The following is a 24,078-nucleotide window of genomic DNA, read 5'->3' on the forward strand; positions in this document are numbered from 1 at the left end:
GATCCCAGGACCCTGGGATCATGACCTGAGCCGAAGGCAGATGCTCAGTGACTGAGCCACCCAGGTGCCCCACTATAGGGTATTTTCTCTTTGTCTCCCAGTTACAGTGAATTTGGGCCAGGAAGAGATAAAGCATAAAGTTGCCTAAAGAGAAGGACTTAGGTCCTAATCAATACAAAGAGTATTTATAAACATAGTATAAACACAATTGGTATAAATTCAGGAATATCTTTTTTTTTTAAACATTTTTTTAAAAAGTTTTTATTTATTTATTTGACAGACAGAGATCACAAGTAGGCAGAGAGGCAGGCAGAGAGAGAGAGGAAGGGAAGCAGGCTCCCCGCTAAGCAGTCAGCCAGACATGGCGCTCGATCCCAGGACCCTGAGATCATGACCTGAGCCAAAGGCAGAGGCTTTAACCCACTGAGCCACCTGGGCGCCCCTAAATTCAGGAATATCTTGAGGCATATTATGTAATCTTGTTTAGAAAAGCTGGGGAAAAAGCTGTCTTTTATTTATTTATTTATTTATTTATTTGAAGAAAGCTCCTTTTATTTCATTCAGAAGCTTCATTTATCCTTGTTTTGGTGACTTAAGGGCTTACCCCTCCCTTCCTTGATAGCAGTTCAGGTGTTCTCATTACCATATACAGTCTCTCTGACCCTAAATCTCAAGCTGTGATTCGGATTTAGGAGCTCCTTTAAGAATATCTTTATCGGGCACCTGGGTGGCTCAGTGGTTAAGCCTCTGCCTTCAGCTCAGGTCATGATCTCAGGGTTCTGGGATCGAGTCCCACATCGGGCTCTCTGCTCTGCAGGGAGCCTGCTTCCTCCTCTCTCTCTCTCTCTGCCTGCCTCTCCTCCCACTTGTGATCTCTCTCTGTCAAATAAATAAAAAATCTTAAAAAAAAAAAAAAAAGAATATCTTTATCACTGCCATTTTGGTAAAGAGGTACCGTCATCTGGTAGAAAGCTTAAGCAGTAGCCTTGAGAAACAGTGAGGCGGCCTGAGTTTTAAATTAAGCAAAGGAATGAAACTCACTTAGGATCATTGATTATTCTTCTCAATACCATCATTTCCACAATTCTGAAGAGTTAAGGACCTTCGGGACTGAAGGAATTTTCGAAAGAGGGTAGGTGAAAAACGACCAGCACCGGGGTGGTGAGCAGGAAGTAGCAGCGGCACTGGGAGGAGGCGAAGCAGAAACAGGTGGGCGTCCAAGGGAAGGTGCAAGTGAGGGGAGTTTGAGAAAATTCTCAAGTTTTTATAAAGGGTTCTTCCCACACTCTGCCATTTACTTGAAAGTAGATTTCTTTATTAACTTCCATTTACAGTATTAAATTTTTTTTTAATTTGCAAAATCAGTGCATGGAATTCCCTGCACCCTGTTAACATTTCAACACACTTTATCATTCATTTGTATTTTCTCTCTATATCTACAACGTGTGCTTCTAAAAAGGAAATGCTCGTAAATTGTCAACCTTTTTGCGCCCCTGCCTCTTAATGCTCTGATGTGTGTGTCCTGGAAATGAAGACATTCTTCCACCTAACCATTGTGAAGTTAGCATTGATACAGCACGGTTTTCTAGTCTGCAGACCATATCAAATTTTCCAGTTTGTCGTCCTCCTGTCTTTCTGTGGTCCAGGGTCCCCTGGCGCATTTGCTTGTCACATAGCTTTCCTTTCCTCTGGGACAGTTTCTCGGTCTTCATCTTCCTTGCCCTTGCCATTTTTGAACGGTTCAGGCCAGTTATTTGATGGAATACAATTTGGATTTGTCTGATGTGCTCTCTTGATTAGATTCAGGTCATGCATTTTTGACAGGCCTGTCATAGAAGCCATGTTCCGTCCTGATACCTCCTGTCAGGAGCACCTCTGTTGACACGTTTCACGGCTGGCAGTGTTCTCTTTGATCACTTGTTGAAGGTGTTGTCTGTCAGGTTTCTCCACTGTGCAGTGACGATTTCCCCCTTTTTATTTTACTTTATTTCATTTATTTATTTATTTTTTTTTTTTAATTTTTTTATTTTTTCAGCATAACAGTATTCATTATTTTTGCATCATTTATTTATTTTTTTAAAGATTTATTTATTTGATAGAGCAAGCACAAGTAGGGGAGTGGCAAGCGGCGGGGAGAGGGAGAAGCAGGCTCCCCTCGGAGCAGAGAGCCTGATATGGGGCTCGATCCCAGGACTCTGGGATCATGACCTGAGCTGAAGGCAGATGCTTAACAACTGAGCCACCCAGGTGCCCCGATTTCCCCCTTTTTACGTAGTATCTTATAGGAAGATGTTTGAGACTATATAAATAACCTGCTTTCAATCATTCTTTTTGCCCAGTAATTTTACATGTACACACTATTGCCTGGAAAATTTACTCCTGCGATATCTGCCCAGTGGTGGTTTCCTACTTCCATAAGTCCCTTTTCATTTATTAGTTGGGAGCCTTCTCTAAGGAAGAGCTTTCCCTTCTCATTCATTCATTCATTCATCCATTGCCACTATTTATTTTGTTGCTCAGATTGTCCCACATTTGGCTAGTGGACACCTGTTCAAATTGGTTCTTCTGTCCTTTTGATAGTTCCCTTTTTTAAAAAATATTTTATTTATTTATTTGTTAGAGAGAGAGAGAGCATGAGCACAGGCAGACAGAGTGGTAGGCAGAGGCAGAGGGAGAAGCAGGCTCCCTGATGAGCAAGGAGCCCGTTGTGGGACTCCATCCCAGGATGCTGGGATCATGACCTGAGCCGAAGGCAGCCGCTTAACCAACTGAGCCACCCAGGCGTCCCTTGATAGTTCGCATTTTTGAGTACTTCCTTACCCCCCCCTTTTTTTTTTTAAAAGATTTTATTTATTTGACAGACAGAGATCACAAGTAGGCAGAGAGAGAGGGAGGAGGATGCAGGCTCCCTGCTGAGCAGAGAGCCCAGTGCGGGGCTCGATCCCAGGACTCCGGGATCATGACCCGAGCCGAAGGCAGAGACCTTAACCCACTGAGCCACCCAGGCGCCTTAATTATTAAATTAAGAATTTAATTTAATTCGGGGCGCCTGGGTGGCTCAGTGGGTTAAGCCGCTGCCTTCGGCTCAGGTCATGATCTCAGAGTACTGCTCAGCAGGGAGCCTGCGTCCTCCTCTCTCTCTGCCTGCCTCTCTGCCTGCTTGTGATCTCTCTGTCAAACAAATAAATAAAATCTTTAAAAAAAAAAGAATTTAATTTAATTTAAATTCTTAAATTAAGAATTTAATTTAAATTCTTAAATTAAAAATTTAAGAGTTCTTAAATGAGAATTCTAAATTCTTATTTAGAATTCCTTTGTAAGGAAGATTTGTCTCTTCTATTTATTTATCCCATTTTTTCTTTCTTTTAATTTTTTTTTGAAAGAGCAAGAGAGAGAGTGCATGCACACAAGCAGAGGAGGGGAGGAGCAGAGGGAGAGGGAGAGAGACTCTTAAGTCAGCTTCTTGCCTCTCACCACCACCCCCCCCCCCCCCCCCCCCCGCTTCTGGCATGGAACCTGACGTGGGGCTCGATCTGACAACCCTGAGATCATGACCTGAGCCAAAATCAAGAGTTGGGCACTTAACAGACTGAGCTACCCAGATTCCCCAAGAGAATTTTCATTTGTCCCTTTTCCTCCTGCTCTTGGCTTTTGGGCTTTTTAAAAAAATTAATATATGCTTTATTTTGTAGTCTTAATTTTTTTTTTTTTTAAGTAATCTCTCTGCTCAACACGGGGCTCGGACTCACGACCCTGAGATCAAGAGTCGCATGCTCTACTGACGGAGCCAGCCAGGCACCTGAAGCTTTTTTTGTAAATTAAAGTTTAAAAATGGACTGCAGTTAATTTCACATGGCAAGATATTTAATGCCAGATGATTTTCAGGACTTGTGGTTGGACCCTCCTCTCAACCTTGACTGTGTGTCAGCTGGCAAGGCTGTAAGATTTAGTATAAATATTACAAAAGGTTTGGTAACTCTGGTATGTCCTTGAATTCAGGGGAAGGATAGATCAATTTGAGACCATTTTTTTAGGGCTCCGTAACAAATCTCCCTCTACACCCCGCCCCTAAATCAAAACAATCTCTATCCCCTGAGATTTTTTTCTTGTTCTATACGGACAGCCTGGGCTGTCACAGTCCTGAGAAATGAACTCATCTGATTTGTGGATCAGTTTTATTTCTTGTTCTTTCTAAATAAGCAGAGAAACTCCCGTATTTTTATGCTTTTCCTTGAGCAACTTAATTGACTGAAATAATTCCTGTCCCATTTGTATTAAGTATTCCCCATTAGAAAATTCTTTTGTAATCACTATATGTAAAAATACTGATTTTTTTCAAGAAAGTATTTAGTAGGGAGGGAGAAACAGAGTTGCTGTTCAGTGCGTATAGACTTTCAGTGATCTAAGATGAAAAAGTTCAAGAGATCTGATGCATAACAATAGCGTATACCTGACAGTATTGCATTGTGCACTCAGAATTTTGTCAGGAGCCTGTATCTCATGCTGTCTGTCGTTTTTCTTTTACCACAATTTAGAAAAGTGTTGAGCAGGAAGCAAGCTCATACTTCAACTTTCTGATTGTGTATTTCTTTAAAAAAATAGAGTTAGGATTTTTCAATCCAGAATAAGGTGGTTTTTTTTTTTCTTTTTAAGTTATTTTAATAAGGCTCCACACCAGTGTGGATCCCAATACAGGGCGTGAACTCACAACCCTGAGATCAAGACCTGAACTGAGACCAACAGTCAGATGCCCAGCTGTCCAGAACGAGTTTTAAAATAAGTGATATTCTCTGCCAGGTCTTCCACTTAATATTGCTTTTTCTTTTTTTTTTTTTTTAAGATTTTTATTTATTTGACAGACAGAGATCACAAGTAGGCAGAGAGGCAGGCAGAGAGAGGGGGAAGCAGGCTCCCCACTGAGCAGAGAGCCCGATGCAGGGCTCCATCCCAGGACCCTGAGATCATGACCTGAGCCGAAAACAGAGGCCCTAACCCGCTGAGCCACCTAGGCGCCCCTTAATATTTCATTTTAAATTCTGTCTTTTAAAAACTCATTTTTTGTGGGAGTCAGTATTTCAGCGCTAAGAATCTGTGGCTGCTTTTTGAGGCCTTTCAGTTTTTAAAAACAGTTGTTCAGGGACACCTGCGTGGCTCAGTGGGTTAAAGCCCCTGCCTTCGGCTCAGGTCATGATCTCAGGGTCCTGGGATCGAGCCCCACATCAGGCTCTCTGCTCAGCGGGGAGTCTGCTTCCCTTCCTCTCTCTCTCTGCCTGTCTCTCTGCCTGTGGTCTCTGTTTGTCAAATAAATAAATAAATACAATCTTTAAAAAAACAACAACCCCTCAGTTGTTCAAAACATTAAAATACTGTGTAAACAAGACATTTTCTCCTTGGATTTCTTTTTTGTAACTTCTTTTCTAGACTGTAATTTCCGTGACGGCTGCTTGGTCAGGTGACAGGTTGGGCTGCTTTTACAGTCTAATTAATAGTGGCTTCAACAGGACAGAAGCTCATTTCTCTTCTAACATAAAAATCCAAGTTGGCAGTCCATTTGGGAAGGAAGTGGGCATCTCAGCTCCACGGGGTCATCCAAGGTCCCCAGCACTTTGCATCTTGTCACCCAGTTGTCCTTTAGGACGTTTCCTTTTCCACATAGTTGCAGACCACACGAGGGAGCGGACAGACAGCAAGCAGCTAGGGGCCTGTTAATGTCAAGCTTTTTCTGTGAAGAGTCAGACAGCAAATCTCTTAGGCTGTATGGCTTCCTTTTTATTTTGGTCCCATGTTCACATATGGTTGCTTTATAGTTTATAGGTTGGAGTCATAACAACTCTTGTTGTATGCGAAATAAGATTTTCTTTTTTTTATTTGATGTTTTGGGGTGAGTTTTGAGGAAGGAGAGGAGGAAGAACCTTCACCAGTCAGTTTAAATTTGTTTTACGTTTCATTTTGTTTATTTATTTATTTTTATTTTTTATTTTTGAGGATTTTATTTATTTATTTGTCAGAGAGAGAGAGCGAGCACAAGCAGGGGGAACAGCAGGCCCAGCAGGCAGAGGGAGACGCAGACTCCCCGCTGAGCAGGGAGCCTGATGCAGGGCTCAAACCCAGGATCCTGGGATCATGACCTGAGCCAAAGGCAGTTGCTTAGCCGACTGAGCCACCCAGGCACCCCTTATGTTTCATTTTGAAAAAAACAAAAAACAAAAAACAAAAAAAACCCCTTAAAATAATAGTACTTATACCTGTAATTGAACATTTTGTTTTGTCACATTTCTTCCAAGTTTTTTCCCATTTATTTTTTATTATTAAAGTAATCTCTACACCCCACATGGGGCTCCAACTCACAACCCCAAGATCAAGAGTCACACACTCTTCTGAGTGAGCCAGCCAGGCACCCCTCTTTTTTCCTTTTATAACAGCAATCGAATATGGCAGGCACAGCTGTCAGTCCAAGTGCACCCCTCATTTCTACCCCTGGAACTACAGGGCAATAGCTAAGTTTGCAGTCAGATGCTCAACCAACTGAGCCACCCAGGTACCCCTGCTTCCAGTCTCTTTTAATTTTTTTTATTTTTTATTTTTATTTTTTTTTAAGATTTTATTTATTTATTTGACAGAGAGAGATCACAAGTAGACGGAGAGGCAGGCAGAGAGAGAGAGAGAGAGAGAGGGAAGCAGGCTCCCTGCTGAGCAAAGAGCCTGATGCAGGACTCGATCCCAGGACCCTGAGATCATGACCTGAGCCGAAGGCAGCGGCTTAACCCACTGAGCCACCCAGGCGCCCTCCAGTCTCTTTTTAAAATACAAATACCAATAATCTACACACAATAGAGAACACTGTTTTATATGTTTAGAATGTTCAGCCAGATGGTATCATACTGTTTTATTGTTTTGTAATTTGTGTTTTTCCACTTAACATTGATTATGAAAACTGTTTTGATAAACACACAGTATCTCTCTATCTCTCTCTTTTTTTTTTAAGACTTTATTTGACACAGAGAGAGAGAGATCACAAGTAGGCAGGGCAGCCAGCAGAGAGAGGGGGGGAGCAGGCTCCCTGCTGAGCAGAGAGCCTGACTCGGGGCTCGATCCCAGGACCCTGAGATCATGACCTGAGCCGAAGCAGAGGCTTAACCCACTGAGCCACCCAGGCGCCCCACACAGTCTCTGTTTTTGTTCTTTCTCTTCACTATTGCATATTATTTCATGGTATGAATACATCACATCGATTTATTCTCTTGGTGTCGACATTATTAAGAATAACATTTCGGGCACCTGGATGGCTCAGTGGGTTAAGCCTCTGCCTTCAGCTCAGGTCATGATCTCAGGGTCCTGGGATCGAGCCCTGCATCGGGCTCTCTGCTCAGCAGGGAGCCTGCTTCCCTTCCTCTCTCAGACTGCCTCTCTGCCTACTTGTGATCTCTCTCTCTCTCTGTCAAATAAATAAATAAAATCTTTAAAAAAAAAAAAAGGATAACATGTCACTGGACATCCTTTTATAGGCCTTTTAGGCTTCTGTGTATGAGTTTCTCAAGAAGCAAATGTTCAAGGTTGTCGAATATAGTTTTGTTATTACTGGATACCAACTGGTCAGTCCTACGAGTTCGGACCAATAGTGCACCAATTCAGCCTCTCCCCAGCGGCGAGTGGAAGTCCCCGCTCTGTGTCAGTATCTGATGTGGATACCCTTTCTGATATTTGCTGGTTTTCTTGAATAATCATTGAATGAAGGCACCATTATATAATGATGATTGGTGGGTTCAGTTTTCAGAATTGGTTGTTTTTAGGTGAACTTAGGAGTGAAGAGTGATAAATCGTGTAACCGGGACTCCTACCAAATATAGTTCACTCTGCATCTGTAATGAGATTACATTCTACTGGTTTTCCTTGCCAATTTTTTTTTTTCCCCAAGAGTATCATTAGAGCCAAAAATGAAGTTTTAAAGATGCTAGGGTCTTTTCTGGGATGGAGGTGGGAGGTGGGGAGGATACAGCAAAGCGCTACCATCTTCTGTACCTATAGGCCATTTTTACGTGGGGTGAACTTAACTTCTGGAACTCTTTTCCCAACTGTTTATCTGAGAATCATTAAATGTGTTGCAAGTGAACTATGAAATGATTAGATGTTAATGTGGCAAAGAAAGTGAGAATTCTCTCTTAGCTCAGAAATAGATGCATTTGGTTTAATATAGTAAGTTGTTAATGCATGACTCTGTGCTTTTGAATTATATGGTTCAAAAGTACTTTTCAGTTGTATGGTGTTACTTACATTGAGGTGAATTCCCTAACATTTGATCGGTGTGTCATTATTCGGGGTCCAACCTTTCTGTCTGCCTGTCTGTCCATCTGTCTTCGGTACAATGCCTCTTTGCTTCTTTTTCCCTTTAAAAAAGTCCATTTCCTCATATATGCAATCTTCACCTTTCAGAAAAGCAAGAGGAAAGGGCATGAATATACAAATATTAAGTATTCTCTAACGGACCAGACAAGTGGAGATCAGAGTCCCCTCCCGCCTTGTACCCCAACACCATCTTGTGCAGAGTAAGTAGTAATGAAGGAAATTCTTCCTATCCGAACACAGTCCTATAGAAAAGCTTAAAAAACCAGCAGGTCTTTGCAGCACATACCTGTCATTATTGTTAACCTGCTGATTAACAAGTGTGTCAGTGGCTTTCTAAACTAAATTTTAATTTACCTAAACCAAAGGCTGATTGGTACACTAACTATGATTATGTGAGGTTATCAGTCTATCCAGTGGTGGTTCTCTAAGAAGAATCTCATTTTCCTTTTTACGGGGTGGGGATGATTTCTCTTGTTAATGATAGACAACAAAGGTAGGTAACGCCCCTTTGGTTGTTTTAAGACTCTATGCTAAATAAAAGTAAGTAAGTTGACCATTAATGTCTCAACACTGTCATGATCTGCTAATTTTCCTGTCAGCAGAGAACAGAAATCTTCTTTGAGCCTTTAAACCAAGAGTCCACAAACTGGAGGCCTCAGGCCAAATTCTGGCCATGCCTGTTTTTGTACAGCTCATGAAAGGTTTTTAAGGTGTTATATTTAAAAAGAAAAAAAAAAAAGGCAGCACAGAGAATATTATATGCCAGAGACTGAGACAGAAAAACTTTGCCAACCCCTTGTTTAAGCTAAAATATGTGTTAGGAAAACATTTGTTAAATTGATTATGTGAACGACAGTCTTAAATTATTGTTTTTCTATATATTCTAAGGTAGTCTGTGGTATAACATTTACTTTTTATTTTTGCCCAAGAGTCTTATCTCTGTTTGCTTCTGATGTGGATTTTTAAACCCCTGCTGACTTTAATACTCTATATACACATTTTAGATAGCAAATATGAGGCTTGTATTTACATTTGGCTTCTAGTTAACATTGAAATGAAATTATACAGCAAAAGTATTCTCTCCTCTAAGTTGCCTCTTCTGCCCGCTTTTTGCTTTCCTGGTGGACTGATCGGGAAAGTTGATATTTTATTTTTTTTTATTTTTTTTTTTTAAAGATTTTATTTATTTATTTGACAGAGAGATCACAAGCAGGCAGAGAGGCAGGCAGAGAGAGAGGAGGAAGCAGGCTCCCCGCTGAGCAGAGAGCCCGATGCGGGGCCCGATCCCAGGACCCTGAGATCATGACCCGAGCCGAAGGCAGCGGCTTAACCCACTGAGCCACCCAGGCGCCCCAAGTTGATATTTTAAACTGCAGTCTGCTGTCATGTGCCATGGCACCAAGCTCATCAGGGCTCAGAGTCCTGGCCAGAGAGCTTTCCCTGAATATTGGCACAGCGCAGGAACTATGACCGCTCCCTTACTGCCAGTGGCCTCTCCACGTGACACATTCTCTGCCTCTCCACTCCCATCGTGTTCCTTATACCTCGGACCCCAAGCCCCTTCTTGTCCCTCTCAGGTTGGCATCTTTGGCTGCTGGGTCCTCTGTCCCCCAAGGACTGCTCTGATCTCCATTCTGCTCAGTAGAATGGAGTCTGGCCTCTGGTGCATTGGTCCTCCATCCCCGGGCCCTACACCACCATGAGCTTCACCCTCACTGTTCCCCTTCATGTAGCGGGATTCAGGGTTCCGTGGGTCTGTGGGCCTCACTGCCCCTGCTCTTTTCTTCCTTGGACCTTTTGCCTGTTAGGATCCCTCCACTTGAAATGAATACCGGTCCTTTCTACGTGCTCACATTTTACCCTGCTTGAAGGCCTTATTCAAAGACCTCATCCTATAAGCCTCCTTTTGCTCTGCCTGCCAGAAAAACGGCTCGCTTTCCTCCAACCCCAGAGAACACAGGGGCTCAAGACTCTTACTCTACTGTTAGCTTGCTTTTGTATGTTCGTGTCTCACAGCCTGTCCTAGAGCATTAGCTCCTGGGGCCTGTGTCTGTACCGTCTCGGGTCTCCCAAAGAATGGATTATGTGCTTTATAAATACCGTGCGCGCTTAGTGTAGTCAGCGCTTTTATTCATGTTTTCTTTCTTTTTTTTTTTCTTTACAGAATGAGAGAAGATAATGCTAGAGTCTATGAAAATGTGGGTCTGATGCAGCAGCAGAAAAGTTTCAGATGAGAACACCCAGCAAGACTTTAGCACAGACACAGGTATTTACATGGACGTGCTCCCGGTGGTTTATGTCATTGGTGGGTTTTTTTTTTTTTAAAGATTTTATTTAGTTATTGGACAGAGAGAGAAATCACAAGTAGGCAGAGAGGCAGGCAGAGAGAGAGGAGGAAGCAGGCTCCCCGCTGAGCAGAGAGCCCGATGCGGGGCTCGATCCCAGCACCCTGGGATCACGTCTGAGCCGAAGGCAGAGGCTTAATCCACTGAGCCACCCAGGCGCCCCTCATTGGTGGGGTTTTTAACAGGCAGATAATTTGTGAGTGATCTAGCGAGGGGCACCACAACGAAGTTTTACAAACCAGCCTCTTTTTTCTCTTCCTAAACTCCTTTTTCCTAAGCTGGATTTATTTTTGAGTTCATTAAGGATTGAAACCAAATTCGGAATTAATTCTGTGAGGGGCAGGGAGACGGTTGATGTGGGTGAGGAAGGGCAGGGGTCACCGTACCTTCCATTTGTATTAGAGTCAGTTGACCCAAGCTGTACGGGGAGACAGTTTTTGGGGGCCCGGGAAGCAGGGCGACAGCTCTGGAGGGCCGGTGTCAGGATGCCCGAGTTCTCATCTGCTTTGGCCCCTGACTGGCCATGTGACCGGGCTTTGGCCTCCCCGGGCCTGCACCCCTCTCACCTCCACATCCCTTCCAGCACTGTCTCTGGGATCTCCTCTCCCTTGTACGTCTCCTCCCTCAGTCACCTCTGTAGACAGCCACCCAGGTTGTGAGGGATGTTGGAAACTCATAGTTTCGATGGTGCAAGTTGAAGTTCCCATCTCAGTGGGTAGTACATTTAAAAGATTTCAGTGCGCTTGAAAATGGTTTAATGCCTTGAGAAACTTCTAGGTGTGTGCTCCTTAAAAATTCTAGCTTATTTTTTCCCCAGATGTGGACCTTTACCCTCTCCCTGAAAAGATCAAGAACAGATGAAAGAAAGTACATGCGAAGAATGAATTTGAATTTGGAAGGCTTGTGTTGTGGTTGACTACCTTTGGATAAGCAAAATTCAGAACCATTTAAAGACCACTATATTCTAACTCGACAATACCTGATTACCAATTACTCATTTCCTCAGATAAGAAGAAATCATCTCTACAATGTAGACAGTGTTATATTTTATAGAATTTTATTTTAAATTGAGGAAGCCGTTAATTGTGCTCTATATTTTAATGATGACGGTGATTCAGATTCTACTTATTGGCATTTTCTTTTCTTTTTATGACCTTAAAAATTCAATTATTTTTCTCTTCGTGAGGGATGACAGGGCTTTTATAAGAGGAAAAACGTTTTGGGAAAGGTGACAACATCCTGTGGCAGTGAGAACAGTTTCACTTATCATTGCTTATCCAGTAGTGGGTAATTCATTTGATGGCCTCTTTTTTTGGCTAAATGATAATTAAGCCAGTGGCCCCAGACTGTCAGAAGTCAACTGTCTGCCTTTGCATTGCCATTAAAAAATCATGGGAAAAAAGAATCATGGAAACTTGGGAGAAAAGATGTGTTTTTCTTCTTAGCAGATGACCAGGCTGAGAAGGATGTGGTGGGAAAATGTTTGTCACGTTTTCTTTTCATTTGAGTCATTGTCTCGTATTTAGGGGGGGAACAAAAAGCGCATGTGTGGATAACCAACCAGTGTCGTAGTTATCAATTGTTGGTGACAAACCACCCCAAAACGCAGCGGCTGAAACAATACTTCTCTTGTTTGCCTCCTCCCTGTTCTTCAGTCTGGGCTGGGCTCCGCTGAGCTGTTCCTGTCCTCTCACTGGTGTTGCCCGTGTGGTCAGGGGTGGGTGGGTTTCTCTCTGCAGGTGCCCGGCCTTTCCTTCTGCGTGCGATGGCTCCAAGTGGCCTCGCCAGTAGGGTAGCCGGCCGCCTACATGCCGCTCAGAACTCCCAAGGGTATCAAGCAGTAATGGCCGGGCCTGCTTAAGACTTAAACCCAGAACTTCCACTGCCCTCTCGTGATTAAAGCATCCCAGGGCCAGCTCAGATTCGGGAAGGGGGATGGCACCAGGGCATGGAGCGGAGAGGTGTGATCCACGGGGGGCCCCCAGAGTAATGGGCTGTCAGAAGCAGTGCCACACGACAACAGCAATGGTTAGAAGGAGAAGCTGCTCATGACCTTGGGAAGTGGAAGCTGCTTGCGATTGCTGGTGTAAGCTGGAAGTCAGACTGACAAATAGAGGGCCTTCTAGAAGCTTCCACTTCTGCTGGCTCTGAGCATATTTTCTGAACCAGCACTTTGGGAAACTGGTCCCTAAGGAGGGCTGGGTTGAGGGGGCAGGGCATCTGAACGCAGAACCACCCCACCCCGAGGCTCTGGCTGAGGGCGGTGAAGGCGGTGCTTCCTCCCCCGCGCGCAGGCTCAGTCCGACGCCGATGCCCCTCTGACTGAATTAGCAGTGGCTCATTTTTGTTCTAGTCAAGCAGTAGGATTTGCTACCGTTCTTCCTGAAGTGCCTTCTCCAAAGACATCCTCTTTGCCCTGTGTGTGGAATCATCCTTCGGTGAGTGTGTTTCAGTGAAAGAATCACTGGTTGACTTTGTAAAGACGGTAAAGTGCCATGGCGGCTTGGCCATTAGGTTACGGTCTCCTTGCGCAGTCTTCTTGCTTTGGCTCCCGACGGGTCCAGCCCCTCAAGTGCTTCGGTTCTGAGGTCTTTAACTCCCGTGAAATCTTGAGGTAGTTTGGGAACTGCCTCCGCCGCCATTTTCACAGACAAAATGCACATTGACGCCCCCCCCAACACCCCCCCCAACCCAGTGAACCTAGAATGGCTTTAGAACACTGGTGTGGCCCAAAGGTAATCACCTTCTAAGGGGAATGTCAGTGACTACTGTCTTCTTGTCAAGCCTGTAAAGCAAGAGATTCCAGTTCAGTATTTGCAACAAGGGTCTTGAATCCTACTCCTTTTATTGCATTGTCGCATTGAATTCTCCTCCTTTGCCTTGATTTTGTGCTATAATTGAGACTCTGGACTTTGAGGGCAAAGTCTTTCACCAGCATACAAGGGTTCGATTGTACAAATTTACCTGCTGCATTAATGTCTCTGCCTGTAGCTTAAGATGGAGTTGTTCCGTGCTCAGAACAGAATCGCCTGATCTAGGCTAGCTTTGCTTGTTACAGGACATTGATTTCATTTAGATTTCCCTCCACGAAGTCAGCCAGCTATCATGTTATGTAAACCTCTGCCAAGACAAGATTGTCATAGTCCCTAGGTTGCTCAGGTTTGTCATGTGTCCGGTGAAAAGGGGATTGCAGGTTCTCAGATGAGATTCCTCTCCACGAGATGGAATTGGGGAGAGGGGCGATGAAAATGTGGGGAGCTGGAGGTGCAGGTGTTAAAAGTTGTGGAAATGGAAGTTCCAAAGAGGTGGTTTGTGAGGAGGTCAGAGGTGTGGGGCCTGCGCGGTCAGAACTTGTATAAGTTGATCAGGTTACCTGGCAAGTAGGTGTGATAGATACAGGGATGAAGTCTGCTCCTGGATTGCTGGTAGACATTAAATTTGCACAATATCCTGTAGCTGGTTGAGTATTTTAAAATGATATTCATAGGGTTTTTGTATTTGGGGTGAAGAAATTATCTGACACATGGTATTGGGGTTTCTTTTTTAAAAAAGCCAAATTTCAGAGTCCTAAGAGTTTAAAAAAAAAATATATATATATATATAAAGACACCTCACCTCCAGTGGGTGACCCTCCTGAAAATCATGGTCGTCTCTCCTATTGAATCAGTGACTTTTCAGAGGTGGCAAAATGGGCATGAGAAAATTGCCGTCCGACTTTCTTGGCGTTTGTACATTCTTTATGGAGCCCAGTTGCTTTGGAACAGCCAAGAAGATTATCAAGATTATTTTTAGGGGTATCTTTACTGGGGATCTGAAGAACTAATATAACATCCTGGGTTATTTCTAGTTTGGGGGAATGTGGAAAGGTATGCAATTGTGAAGTGTTTTGTTGTAGTTTATTAATCCATGAGGGGAACTTAGACTGTAGACATAAGGACACACCCAGTGCAGTTTCTGTTTTCTGTATGTTGTTGGGGGAATAAAGTTTTATATAGCAAGCACATGGCCTCCCTGATTTCATAATGCCTTTATTAGAATCTGTAATAGCCCTTAATGTTGAAACCTTTCTCCCTCTTCCTCCTGAAAATACAGTTTATTGTTTCTTCTATCATTGAAAAGTTTGTTCTTTTTTCACTATGGGCAGTTCACACAAGGCAAAAATATTAAACAGTTGGTTTTAGTGTGTTGTATAACTTTACTGTATATCAAACTAATTTTTACAAGTTTTCATCCTAAACCTCAAATCATGTAATTAATAATTTGCCTGTTTATTTATGACATAATTGTGATTCTTTTATTAATAAAAGCTAATGGAAAAGGATTCTTTATTAAGCTGATGACTAGACCGACATTTAATTTTCCTGCAGTATATGAAGTATTGTACCAGAGTATTAAAAGATATGTAATATTTTATTGATAAATCTATCCTTTAAAAGGAATACGTTTTAGGATGTCATCATTTTGATGTGAATCATGTAAATGTTGATAATATGCACTGTTTATTATACATTTAGTGTTTCGAGAGATTCACTTAATTGCCTTTTTGCCCATGTATTATGTAGTCTGTTTGCAATTGTTTTTTTAAAAAAATGACATGAAAGGAATAGTTTATGTAGAGAAACATTAGTGGATGTTAATTGTCTCCCCACCTGTATTTATGGGTGTTAGTTCAGTTGCATTGCTAGTTGCAAAGCCGTATTATCAGAGTAAACGTGTATTTGTAAACTGTATGGGAACTAAAAATTAGGAATAAAACCATTTTCTTATTTTATGGTATTAGTCATTTACTTCATTGGAAATGTCCAGGAAAAACCGGGATGATAGGTCACTCAGCCTCTTCCACTAGCCAAATGCTGACATTTAGCCGCTCTTACCTGGAAGGTAACTGGGAGTACAGAATATATGAGTCCGTTCCTCAGGCATTCATTCAGTGCCCACTCTGACGAGCTTCGGGAGACAGGCAGGGGATGCTATTTGCAAGAACTTAGGAGTAAGTAACGAATAGAAAGTATGTCTATAAAATATACAGGAAACGATCAGGAAACATACAAACGATGTAAATGGTACCTGATAGAAGAGGCTCATAAGTTGTGTACCACAGGACACTGTCTCATCCCTTTAGGTTTAGGCGACAAGTAAACAAGGCCATTTGCTGCTTCTGACAGCGCCACGTGAACTCTGGCAGAAAGAAATCATTTTATAAGGAACACAACGGGTAGTTCTCAGTTCTCGTTGTAAATCTAAGAAGAGATTCATATTACTTATTTACACCGTGAAATATTATTGTCCTCTCGGTCTCGGCCGAGTTACTCAACACGTATCTGTCAGGTTTAGCTGGTTTCACCCGTGAGACCAGACCTCTAGCCATTCAAAATAGGGAGCCCCTGGGCAATGCCAGACGCTGCCCCTGTGCTAGACTCGGGCCAAGAGGTGACTGGCACAGACATGGTGGCCACCCTCCCAGGGGTGACGTCCTGTGGGAGCTGGGCACAGGTCAGAAGGCAGAGATTCCCACTGGGATGCAGAAAGTGCTTGAAGATGGGGGCTGCTCAGACACAGCAGGAAAGGCAGAGATCAGACAACCACTTCCAAATGATGAGGATTATGAGGAGGGGCTCCGTTGTCTCTCCCAGGGGCACGTAACCTTCCACAGACGGAGGGCCTCTGTGCTGCTGTGCTGGTGACCCTCTGGGGTTTCAGAGATGGTGCTGGGTGCGCCGCCAGCCTGGAGATGCCTCATTCCCCATAATCCTTTTTGAGATCCTGGGCCGTACATGCTTGAGAAGGCATTGGCAATATCTTGTCTTTACGTGTTGTGAAAGAGCCTTCCAGTTCTACACACAAGGAACGTTCTTCGTTCCTACGCACAAGGAAAGCCCCAAGAAAATGTGCAGATTAGAGACAAAGCGGGAATTCCCGTAACCAATCAATTGTGGATGGAGAACTGAGGGTTGGATGGACTCGGTCATCTTGTCAGTGAAAAAGCTTCTGAAGAAAGTCCCTACTCATTGTTGGGCACCGCTACATGTATGCTTTGCATGCAGCCATTCGCTTTGGCTCTGGAGAGGCCACACAAAGGGACCGTCAGGACCTCGAGTGAATGGCTTCACTGCAGGTGCCATTTCCCGCCCAGGAGCTGGCGATGCTTCCAAAGAACTGAATTTGCAAAATGATAATGAGTCCAAAATAGAGATTTGCTGTTTTATCAATAGCAGCAGTTACCAACGAGTTGATACTCATGTCATTTGAGGTCAGACAATTGAGAAATCCTGAAGTGACATCATGATATAAAATACCGCTTCTAAAATGAAGGTTGTGAGAAAGTGATACTGCCCCATAAAGCCTGCTGGCAGTGTATGCACAAAGGGATTGCAGACTCGAAGTCCTCGCTGCCTGATAAGACTGTGGTTATACTGGACTGGCAGGGATTTGGGCTTCAGATTCTCTTCCATTCAGCAGAGATGAAACCCACACCCCAAGGGGCTAGTCACCGAGGAATGGATGAACAGAACTGTTCCTACTTTTGAGGTGCTGGGTCTAATTGGAGGGAGGCAGATAGTTCTAAATGGACTGGAGTAGACAGTGTCCAGGTTGTTAATGTCAAGTGAAAGTTACATAGGAGTGGATTAGAGGGGAATTAGAATTCAGTGGTGGAGGTCGCTTGAGCTTCCTCCTGACCAGTGGGGAAACCTGTGTGTGTGTGTGTGTGTATCTCTTTCTAAAAACGAACTTGCAAGCAATAGCTGTTTCTCTGTTCAACTCTTGCATCTCCATTACTGAACAAAGGAGAATAATTCTCTGTATTGTGATTCATATGAATGGCCTTTCTAGCACTTTTGGGACACATTTTTGCAACAAAATGGAGTACATATTTACATGTTTTAGTGTTTCCATTCTCTGTGTATCTATCCACTGCATTTTTAACTGTTCAGTTCTTGATGTCTAAATTCACTATTTTCGGTAATCTAGGCCAGTTTTGCTGGGACTTCCTCGTATAATCGAGAGTGTACGTTATGGTTTGGAATGAGCCATTTCACTCTGTAATCATCACCAACATCACTTTTTTTTTTTTTGAAAGGAAATTCTTTATATTTAGACACTAGAAGACACAGTTTTAAATGGCTCATTGCTTGAGAGAAAACCACCATGACAATCACACAATATTTAGGAGTAAATGACAGAAGGAGAAAGCAAATCTGTGGGGAGGAGCAATGAAACTCCAGGATTAATACTCTGTGGTGCTTAACTGTCTTTTTTATCAGAGGGTGAAGCAATATGTCTTCTGTCTCTCTCTTCTGGGAAATTTCCAGACATGATCTTCAAGTTCCATCTATTAGATTTTTTTGTTTTTTTGTACTTTACCAATCACAAATTGAACTTCCAGAAATCCTTGTTTTGTTGTTGTTGTCCCCTAATTGTTCCATTTAAATAGCAGCTTATTCTCATTTTATAGTTGCAACATCTTATTAAGTGTATCTATTTTTTTTTTTTAAATTTTTTTATTTTTTCAGCATAACAGTATTCATTATTTTTGCACCACACCCAGTGCTCCATGCAATCTGTGCCCTCCACAATACCCACCACCTGGTGCCCCAACCTCCCACCCCCCACCCCTTCAAAATTCCCAGATCGTTTTTCAGAGTCCATAGTCTCTCATGGTTCACCTCCCCTTCCAATTTCCCTCAACTCCCCTCTCCATCTCCCCTTGTCCTCCATGCTATTTGTTATGCTCCACAAATAAGTGAAACCATATGATAATTGACTCTCTCTGCTTCACTTATTTCACTCAGCATAATCTCTTCCAGTCCCGTCCATGTTGCTACAAAACTTGGGTATTCATCCTTTCTTTCTTTCTTTCTTTTTTTTTTTTTTTTTACAGCTTTATAAACATATATTTTTATCCCCAGGGGTACAGGTATGCGAATCGCCAGGTTTACACACTTCACAACCATAGCACATACCCTCCCCAATATCCATAACCCCACGCCCTCTCCCAACCCCCTCCCCCCATCAACCCTCAGTTTGTTTTGTGAGATTAAGAGTCACTTATGGTTTCTCTCCCTCCCAATCCCATCTTGTTTCATTTACTCTTCTCCTACCCCCTCAACCCCCCATGTTGCATCTCCTCTCCCTCATATCAGGGAGATCATATGATAGTTGTCTTTCTCCGATTGACTTATTTCGCTAAGCATGATACCCTCTAGTTCCATCCACGTCGTCGCAAATGGCAAGATTTCATTTCTTTTGATGGCTGCATAGTATTCCATTGTGTATATATACCACATCTTCTTTATCCATTCGTCTGTAGATGGACATCTAGGTTCTTTCCATAGTTTGGCTATTGTAGACATTGCTGCTATAAACATTCGGGTGCATGTGCCCCTTCGGATCACTATGTTTGTATCTTTAGGGTAAATACCCAGCAGTGCAATTGCAGGGTCATAGGGTAGTTCTATTTTCAACATTTTGAGGAACCTCCATGCTGTTTTCCAGAGTGGTTGCACCAGCTTGCATTCCCACCAACAGTGTAGGAGGGTTCCCCTTTCTCCGCATCCTCGCCAGCATCTGTCATTTCCTGACTTGTTAATTTTAGCCATTCTGACTGGTGTGAGGTGATATCTCATGGTGGTTTTGATTTGTATTTCCCTGATGCCGAGTGATATGGAGCACTTTTTCATGTGTCTGTTGGCCATCTGGATGTCTTCTTTGCAGAAATGTCTGTTCATGTCCTCTGCCCATTTCTTGATTGGATTATTTGTTCTTTGGGTGTTGAGTTTGCTAAGTTCTTTATAGATTTTGGACACTAGCCCTTTATCTGATATGTCATTTGCAAATATCTTCTCCCATTCTGTCAGTTGTCTTTTGGTTTTGTTCACTGTTTCCTTTGCTGTGCAAAAGCTTTTGATCTTGATAAAATCCCAAAAGTTCATTTTTGCCCTTGCTTCCCTTGCCTTTGGTGATGTTCCTAGGAAGATGTTGCTGCGGCTGAGGTCGAAGAGGTTGCTGCCTGTGTTCTCCTCGAGGATTTTGATGGATTCCTTTCTCACATTGAGATCCTTCATCCATTTTGAGTCTATTTTCATGTGTGGTGTAAGGAAATGATCCAATTTCATTTTTCTGCATGTGGCTGTCCAATTTTCCCAACACCATTTATTGAAGAGGCTGTCTTTTTTCCATTGGACATTCTTTCCTGCTTTGTCGAAGATGAGTTGACCATAGAGTTGAGGGTCCATTTCTGGGCTCTCTATTCTGTTCCATTGATCTATGTGTCTGTTTTTGTGCCAGTACCATGCTGTCTTGATGATGACAGCTTTGTAATAGAGCTTGAAGTCCGGAATTGTGATGCCACCAACTTTGGCTTTCTTTTTCAATATTCCTTTGGCTATTCGAGGTCTTTTCTGGTTCCATATAAATTTTAGGATTATTTGTTCCATTTCTTTGAAAAAAATGGATGTTACTTTGATAGGAATTGCATTAAATGTGTAGATTGCTTTAGGTAGTATAGACATTTTCACAATATTTATTCTTCCAATCCAGGAGCATGGAACATTTTTCCATTTCTTTGTGTCTTCCTCAATTTCTTTCATGAGTACGTTATAGTTTTCTGAGTATAGATTCTTAGTCTCTTTGGTTAGGTTTATTCCTAGGTATCTTATAGTTTTGGGTGCAATTGTAAATGGGATGGACTCCTTAATTTCTCTTTCTTCTGTCTTGTTGTTGGTGTAGAGAAATGCAACTGATTTCTGTGCATTGATTTTATATCCTGACACTTTACTGAATTCCTGAACAAGTTCTAGCAGTTTTGGAGTGGAGTCTTTTGGGTTTTCCACATAGAGTATCATATCATCTGCGAAGAGTGATAGTTTGACTTCTTCTTTGCCGATTTGGATGCCTTTAATTTCCTTTTGTTGTCTGATTGCTGAGGCTAGGACTTCTAGTACTATGTTGAATAGCAGTGGTGATAATGGACATCCCTGCCGTGTTCCTGACCTTAGCGGAAAAGCTTTCAGTTTTTCTCCATTGAGAATGATATTTGCGGTGGGTTTTTCATAGATGGCTTTGATAATATTGAGGTATGTGCCGTCTATCCCTACACTTTGAAGAGTTTTGATCAGGAAGGGATGCTGTACTTTGTCAAATGCTTTTTCAGCATCTATGGAGAGTATCATATGGTTCTTGTTCTTTCTTTTATTAATGTGTTGTATCACATTGATTGATTTGCGGATGTTGAACCAGCCTTGCAGCCCTGGAATAAATCCCACTTGGTCGTGGTGAATAATCCTTTTAATGTACTGTTGAATCCTATTGGCTAGTATTTTGGCGAGAATTTTTGCATCTGTGTTCATCAAGGATATTGGTCTGTAGTTCTCTTTTTTGTTGGGATCCTTGTCTGGTTTTGGGATCAAGGTGATGCTGGCCTCATAAAATGAGTTTGGAAGTTTTCCTTCTATTTCTATTTTGTGGAACAGTTTCAGGAGAATAGGAATTAGTTCTTCTTTAAATGTTTGGTAGAATTCCCCCGGGAAGCCGTCTGGCCCTGGGCTTTTGTTTGTTTGGAGATTTTTGATGACTGTTTCAATCTCCTTACTGCTTATGGGTCTGTTCAGGCTTTCTATTTCTTCCTGGTTCAGTTGTGGTAGTTTATATGTCTCTAGGAATGCATCCATTTCTTCCAGATTGTCAAATTTGTTGGCGTAGAGTTGCTCATAGTATGTTCTTATTATCGTCTGTATTTCTTTGGTGTTCGTTGTGATCTCTCCTCTTTCATTCATGATTTTATTTATTTGGGTCCTTTCTCTTTTCTTTTTGATAAGTCTGGCCAGGGGTTTATCAATCTTATTAATTCTCAACATCACATTTTTTAAGGGAGAAATCAAATTCATGTCGTTGGGGCAAAGGATTTTTTTCCCCTGCATTGCGTTTTTGTACACTCTCACAAAGCAAAGTTAAATCGTCATTTAGTTAGGGCGCCTGGCTGGCTCAGTCCAAGGAGCAGGTGACTCTTGATTTCAGGGTTGTGAGTTTGGGTGTGGAGATAAATAAATAAAAAACTTTTAAAAATTGCAGTTTAGCTTTACAATTAACAAAGTTCCTTTATTAAGAAGGACTTTATTCAAGCAGGACTATTCATGGAGAATTCAGGTGGTCTGAGCCCCTGAGTTTCATCAGTGTGGCTGAGTCTTGGAAATGATGGCATTTGAATGTGGCCTCATGATTCAGTCTCATGTGCTTGTTTTGTTTTCAACAAATACACAAAACATAAAATTGACCATTTTAACCATCTTTAAGTGGACAGTGCAGTGGCCTCACATGCATTCACACTGTTGTATGACAGTGACCACCGTCCATCTCCAGAAGCTTATCATTGTCCCAACCGAAACTCTGCACCCATTTGCCAACATGGCTTTGTTTTTATAGGGTTCGCCTCCTGAGGCTTAGGGTCCTTCTGAATTTTGGAATTTTGTGTATTTTTGAATCGGTAATACATTCACTTAGAACAAAATGTAAAAGGTTCAGTAGAGGGGTGCCTGGGTGGCTCAGTGGGTTAAAGCCTCTGCCTTCGGCTCAGGGCATGATCCCAGGGTCCTGGGATCGAGCCCCGCATTGGGCACTCTGCTCAGTGGGGAGCCTGCTTACCCCTCTCTCCGCCTACTTGTGATCTCTCTCTGTCAAATAAGTAAATAAAATCTTAAAAAAAAAAATGTTTAGTAGAGCACACAGGGAAGTAGCCCTCCACGCCTTTCTCCCACAGAGAGTTTCCCATCATACCCCAAGGACAGTGAGCAACTTTGAACACATGTCCTACCGTAATTGCTGGTTCCAGGGGGTCTTACACTTCTTACTAGGATAGGTAATGCTGAATTGTCCTCTAGTGAGGCTGAACCTGCTTTATCCCTAGCAGCCCGTTGCTTCACACTTTCATCTGCTTGGCATTTGTCAAACCTGCACCTTGATGCCCTGTGGGTAAAAAAATCATAGCTCGATGTAACTCTTATTGCATTTCTCATGAAAGTGAGGCTGAGCATTTTTATGCCTTTCTGTGAACTCTTCATTTCGCTTGACTTTTTTTAAAAAAAGATTTTATTTATTTATTTGACACAGAGAGAGAGAGAGAGATCACAAGGAGGCAGAGAGGCAGGCAGAGAGAGGGGGGAAGCAGGCTCCCCGCTGAGCAGAGAGCCCGATGCGGGGCTCGATCCCAGGACCCTGAGATCATGACCTGAGCTGAAGGCAGAGGCTTAACCCACTGAGCCACCCAGGCACCCCGACATTTTTTTCTATTTAGTTCTGTATCTGTCTTGTTTTGAGTTTAGGAATAAACCTCTATTTTTCTAATTTATTTTATTTTATCTTTCCCCCACCTCCAGGGGAATAAAGATACTGAATTCTCTACAGCTGCCTGAGGTGGCTGGAATTACCCGAGTCACCAGGATCCCTTTCTGTTAACTACTCTTCTGTAGGTGTGTGCGGGGTACACCTGTCTGGGCTGGGAGTTGTGGTTTTGGTCTTGCTGTGATTATAATTCTCAGGGTGGGGGCAAGAGGAGACTAGCTCGGGAAATGCATTCTTAGCATCGGGTCTCTACATCAGCTGCCACGTGGGACTGGTCTTAATTGTCCCAGCAGCTGGGTTGAGAATGGCTTCAGATTTTCTTTCTTTTTCTAACCCCCTCAGCTCAAGTCAGACCCACAGAGGGGTCTGTTAAACACACGCTTTGGATTCCAATAGTCTTCTGCTCTCCAGTGGCTTTGTATCATGCTCAGTTCCTTACTGGGCTTCTGGAGTGGACAGAACTTCCCGGCATGGGACTCTCTTCCATATCTTATTTTATTTATTTATTTTTTAAGATTTTATTTATTTGAGGTGAGCAAGTGAGAGAGAGCAAGAGTGTACAAGCAGGGGGAGAGGGAGAAGCAGACTCCTTCTGGGGCATCGAGCAGGGAACCTGATGTGGGGCTCCATCCCAGGACCCTGGGATCATGACTTGAGCTGAAGGCAGGTGCTTAAGGGCTGAGCCACTCAAGTCACTCTTCTCCTCCATATTTTAGAGTATTCTGCATCCTTGGACCTGACCTGGTAAATGTCAATGGTGCCCACAGTCCCTGTGGCAACCACAAGCACCCCCATGCCTTACCAAATTCCCCTGGAGGATGTTAGTACCTCCCCTGGCTGTGAAGCTCTGTGTGATTCTCTAGCCTCTGTCCATTCCGGTAGCTCCCTACAGTCATGTACTCACGACATCTGCCAAGTGGATTTCAGCAACGGGACATTTGCACGTGCTGATCCTCTTTGCTGAAATGCTCTCCCTCCGGATCTTCACATGGTTGACTTCTTGTCGTTTTCTATTTCAGTTCAAATGTCATCTTCCCAAAAATACCCTTCTGTGCCA

The 24,078-nt window shown here is 42.9% G+C and overlaps 1 protein-coding gene across 2 annotated transcripts in view; it reads left to right on the plus strand.

Annotated features, from left to right (window-relative positions):
* PTPN11 (protein tyrosine phosphatase non-receptor type 11) overlaps window positions 1–14,230 on the plus strand; it is an 82,378-nt gene extending 68,148 nt beyond the window's left edge. For both annotated transcript variants that reach the window (XM_047696836.1, XM_047696837.1), the window contains exons 14-16: window positions 8,431–8,543; window positions 10,508–10,609; window positions 11,506–14,230. In XM_047696836.1, coding sequence (XP_047552792.1) covers window positions 8,431–8,543; window positions 10,508–10,577 — 183 coding nt within the window. In that variant the 3' untranslated portion in view covers window positions 10,578–10,609; window positions 11,506–14,230. The remainder of the gene's footprint in view (window positions 1–8,430; window positions 8,544–10,507; window positions 10,610–11,505) is intronic.
* The last annotated feature ends 9,848 nt before the right edge of the window (window positions 14,231–24,078 follow it).

The sequence above is a fragment of the Lutra lutra genome, chromosome 12 (assembly GCF_902655055.1).
Source record: "Lutra lutra chromosome 12, mLutLut1.2, whole genome shotgun sequence".
In the NCBI taxonomy this organism is placed as follows: Eukaryota; Metazoa; Chordata; class Mammalia; order Carnivora; family Mustelidae; genus Lutra; species Lutra lutra.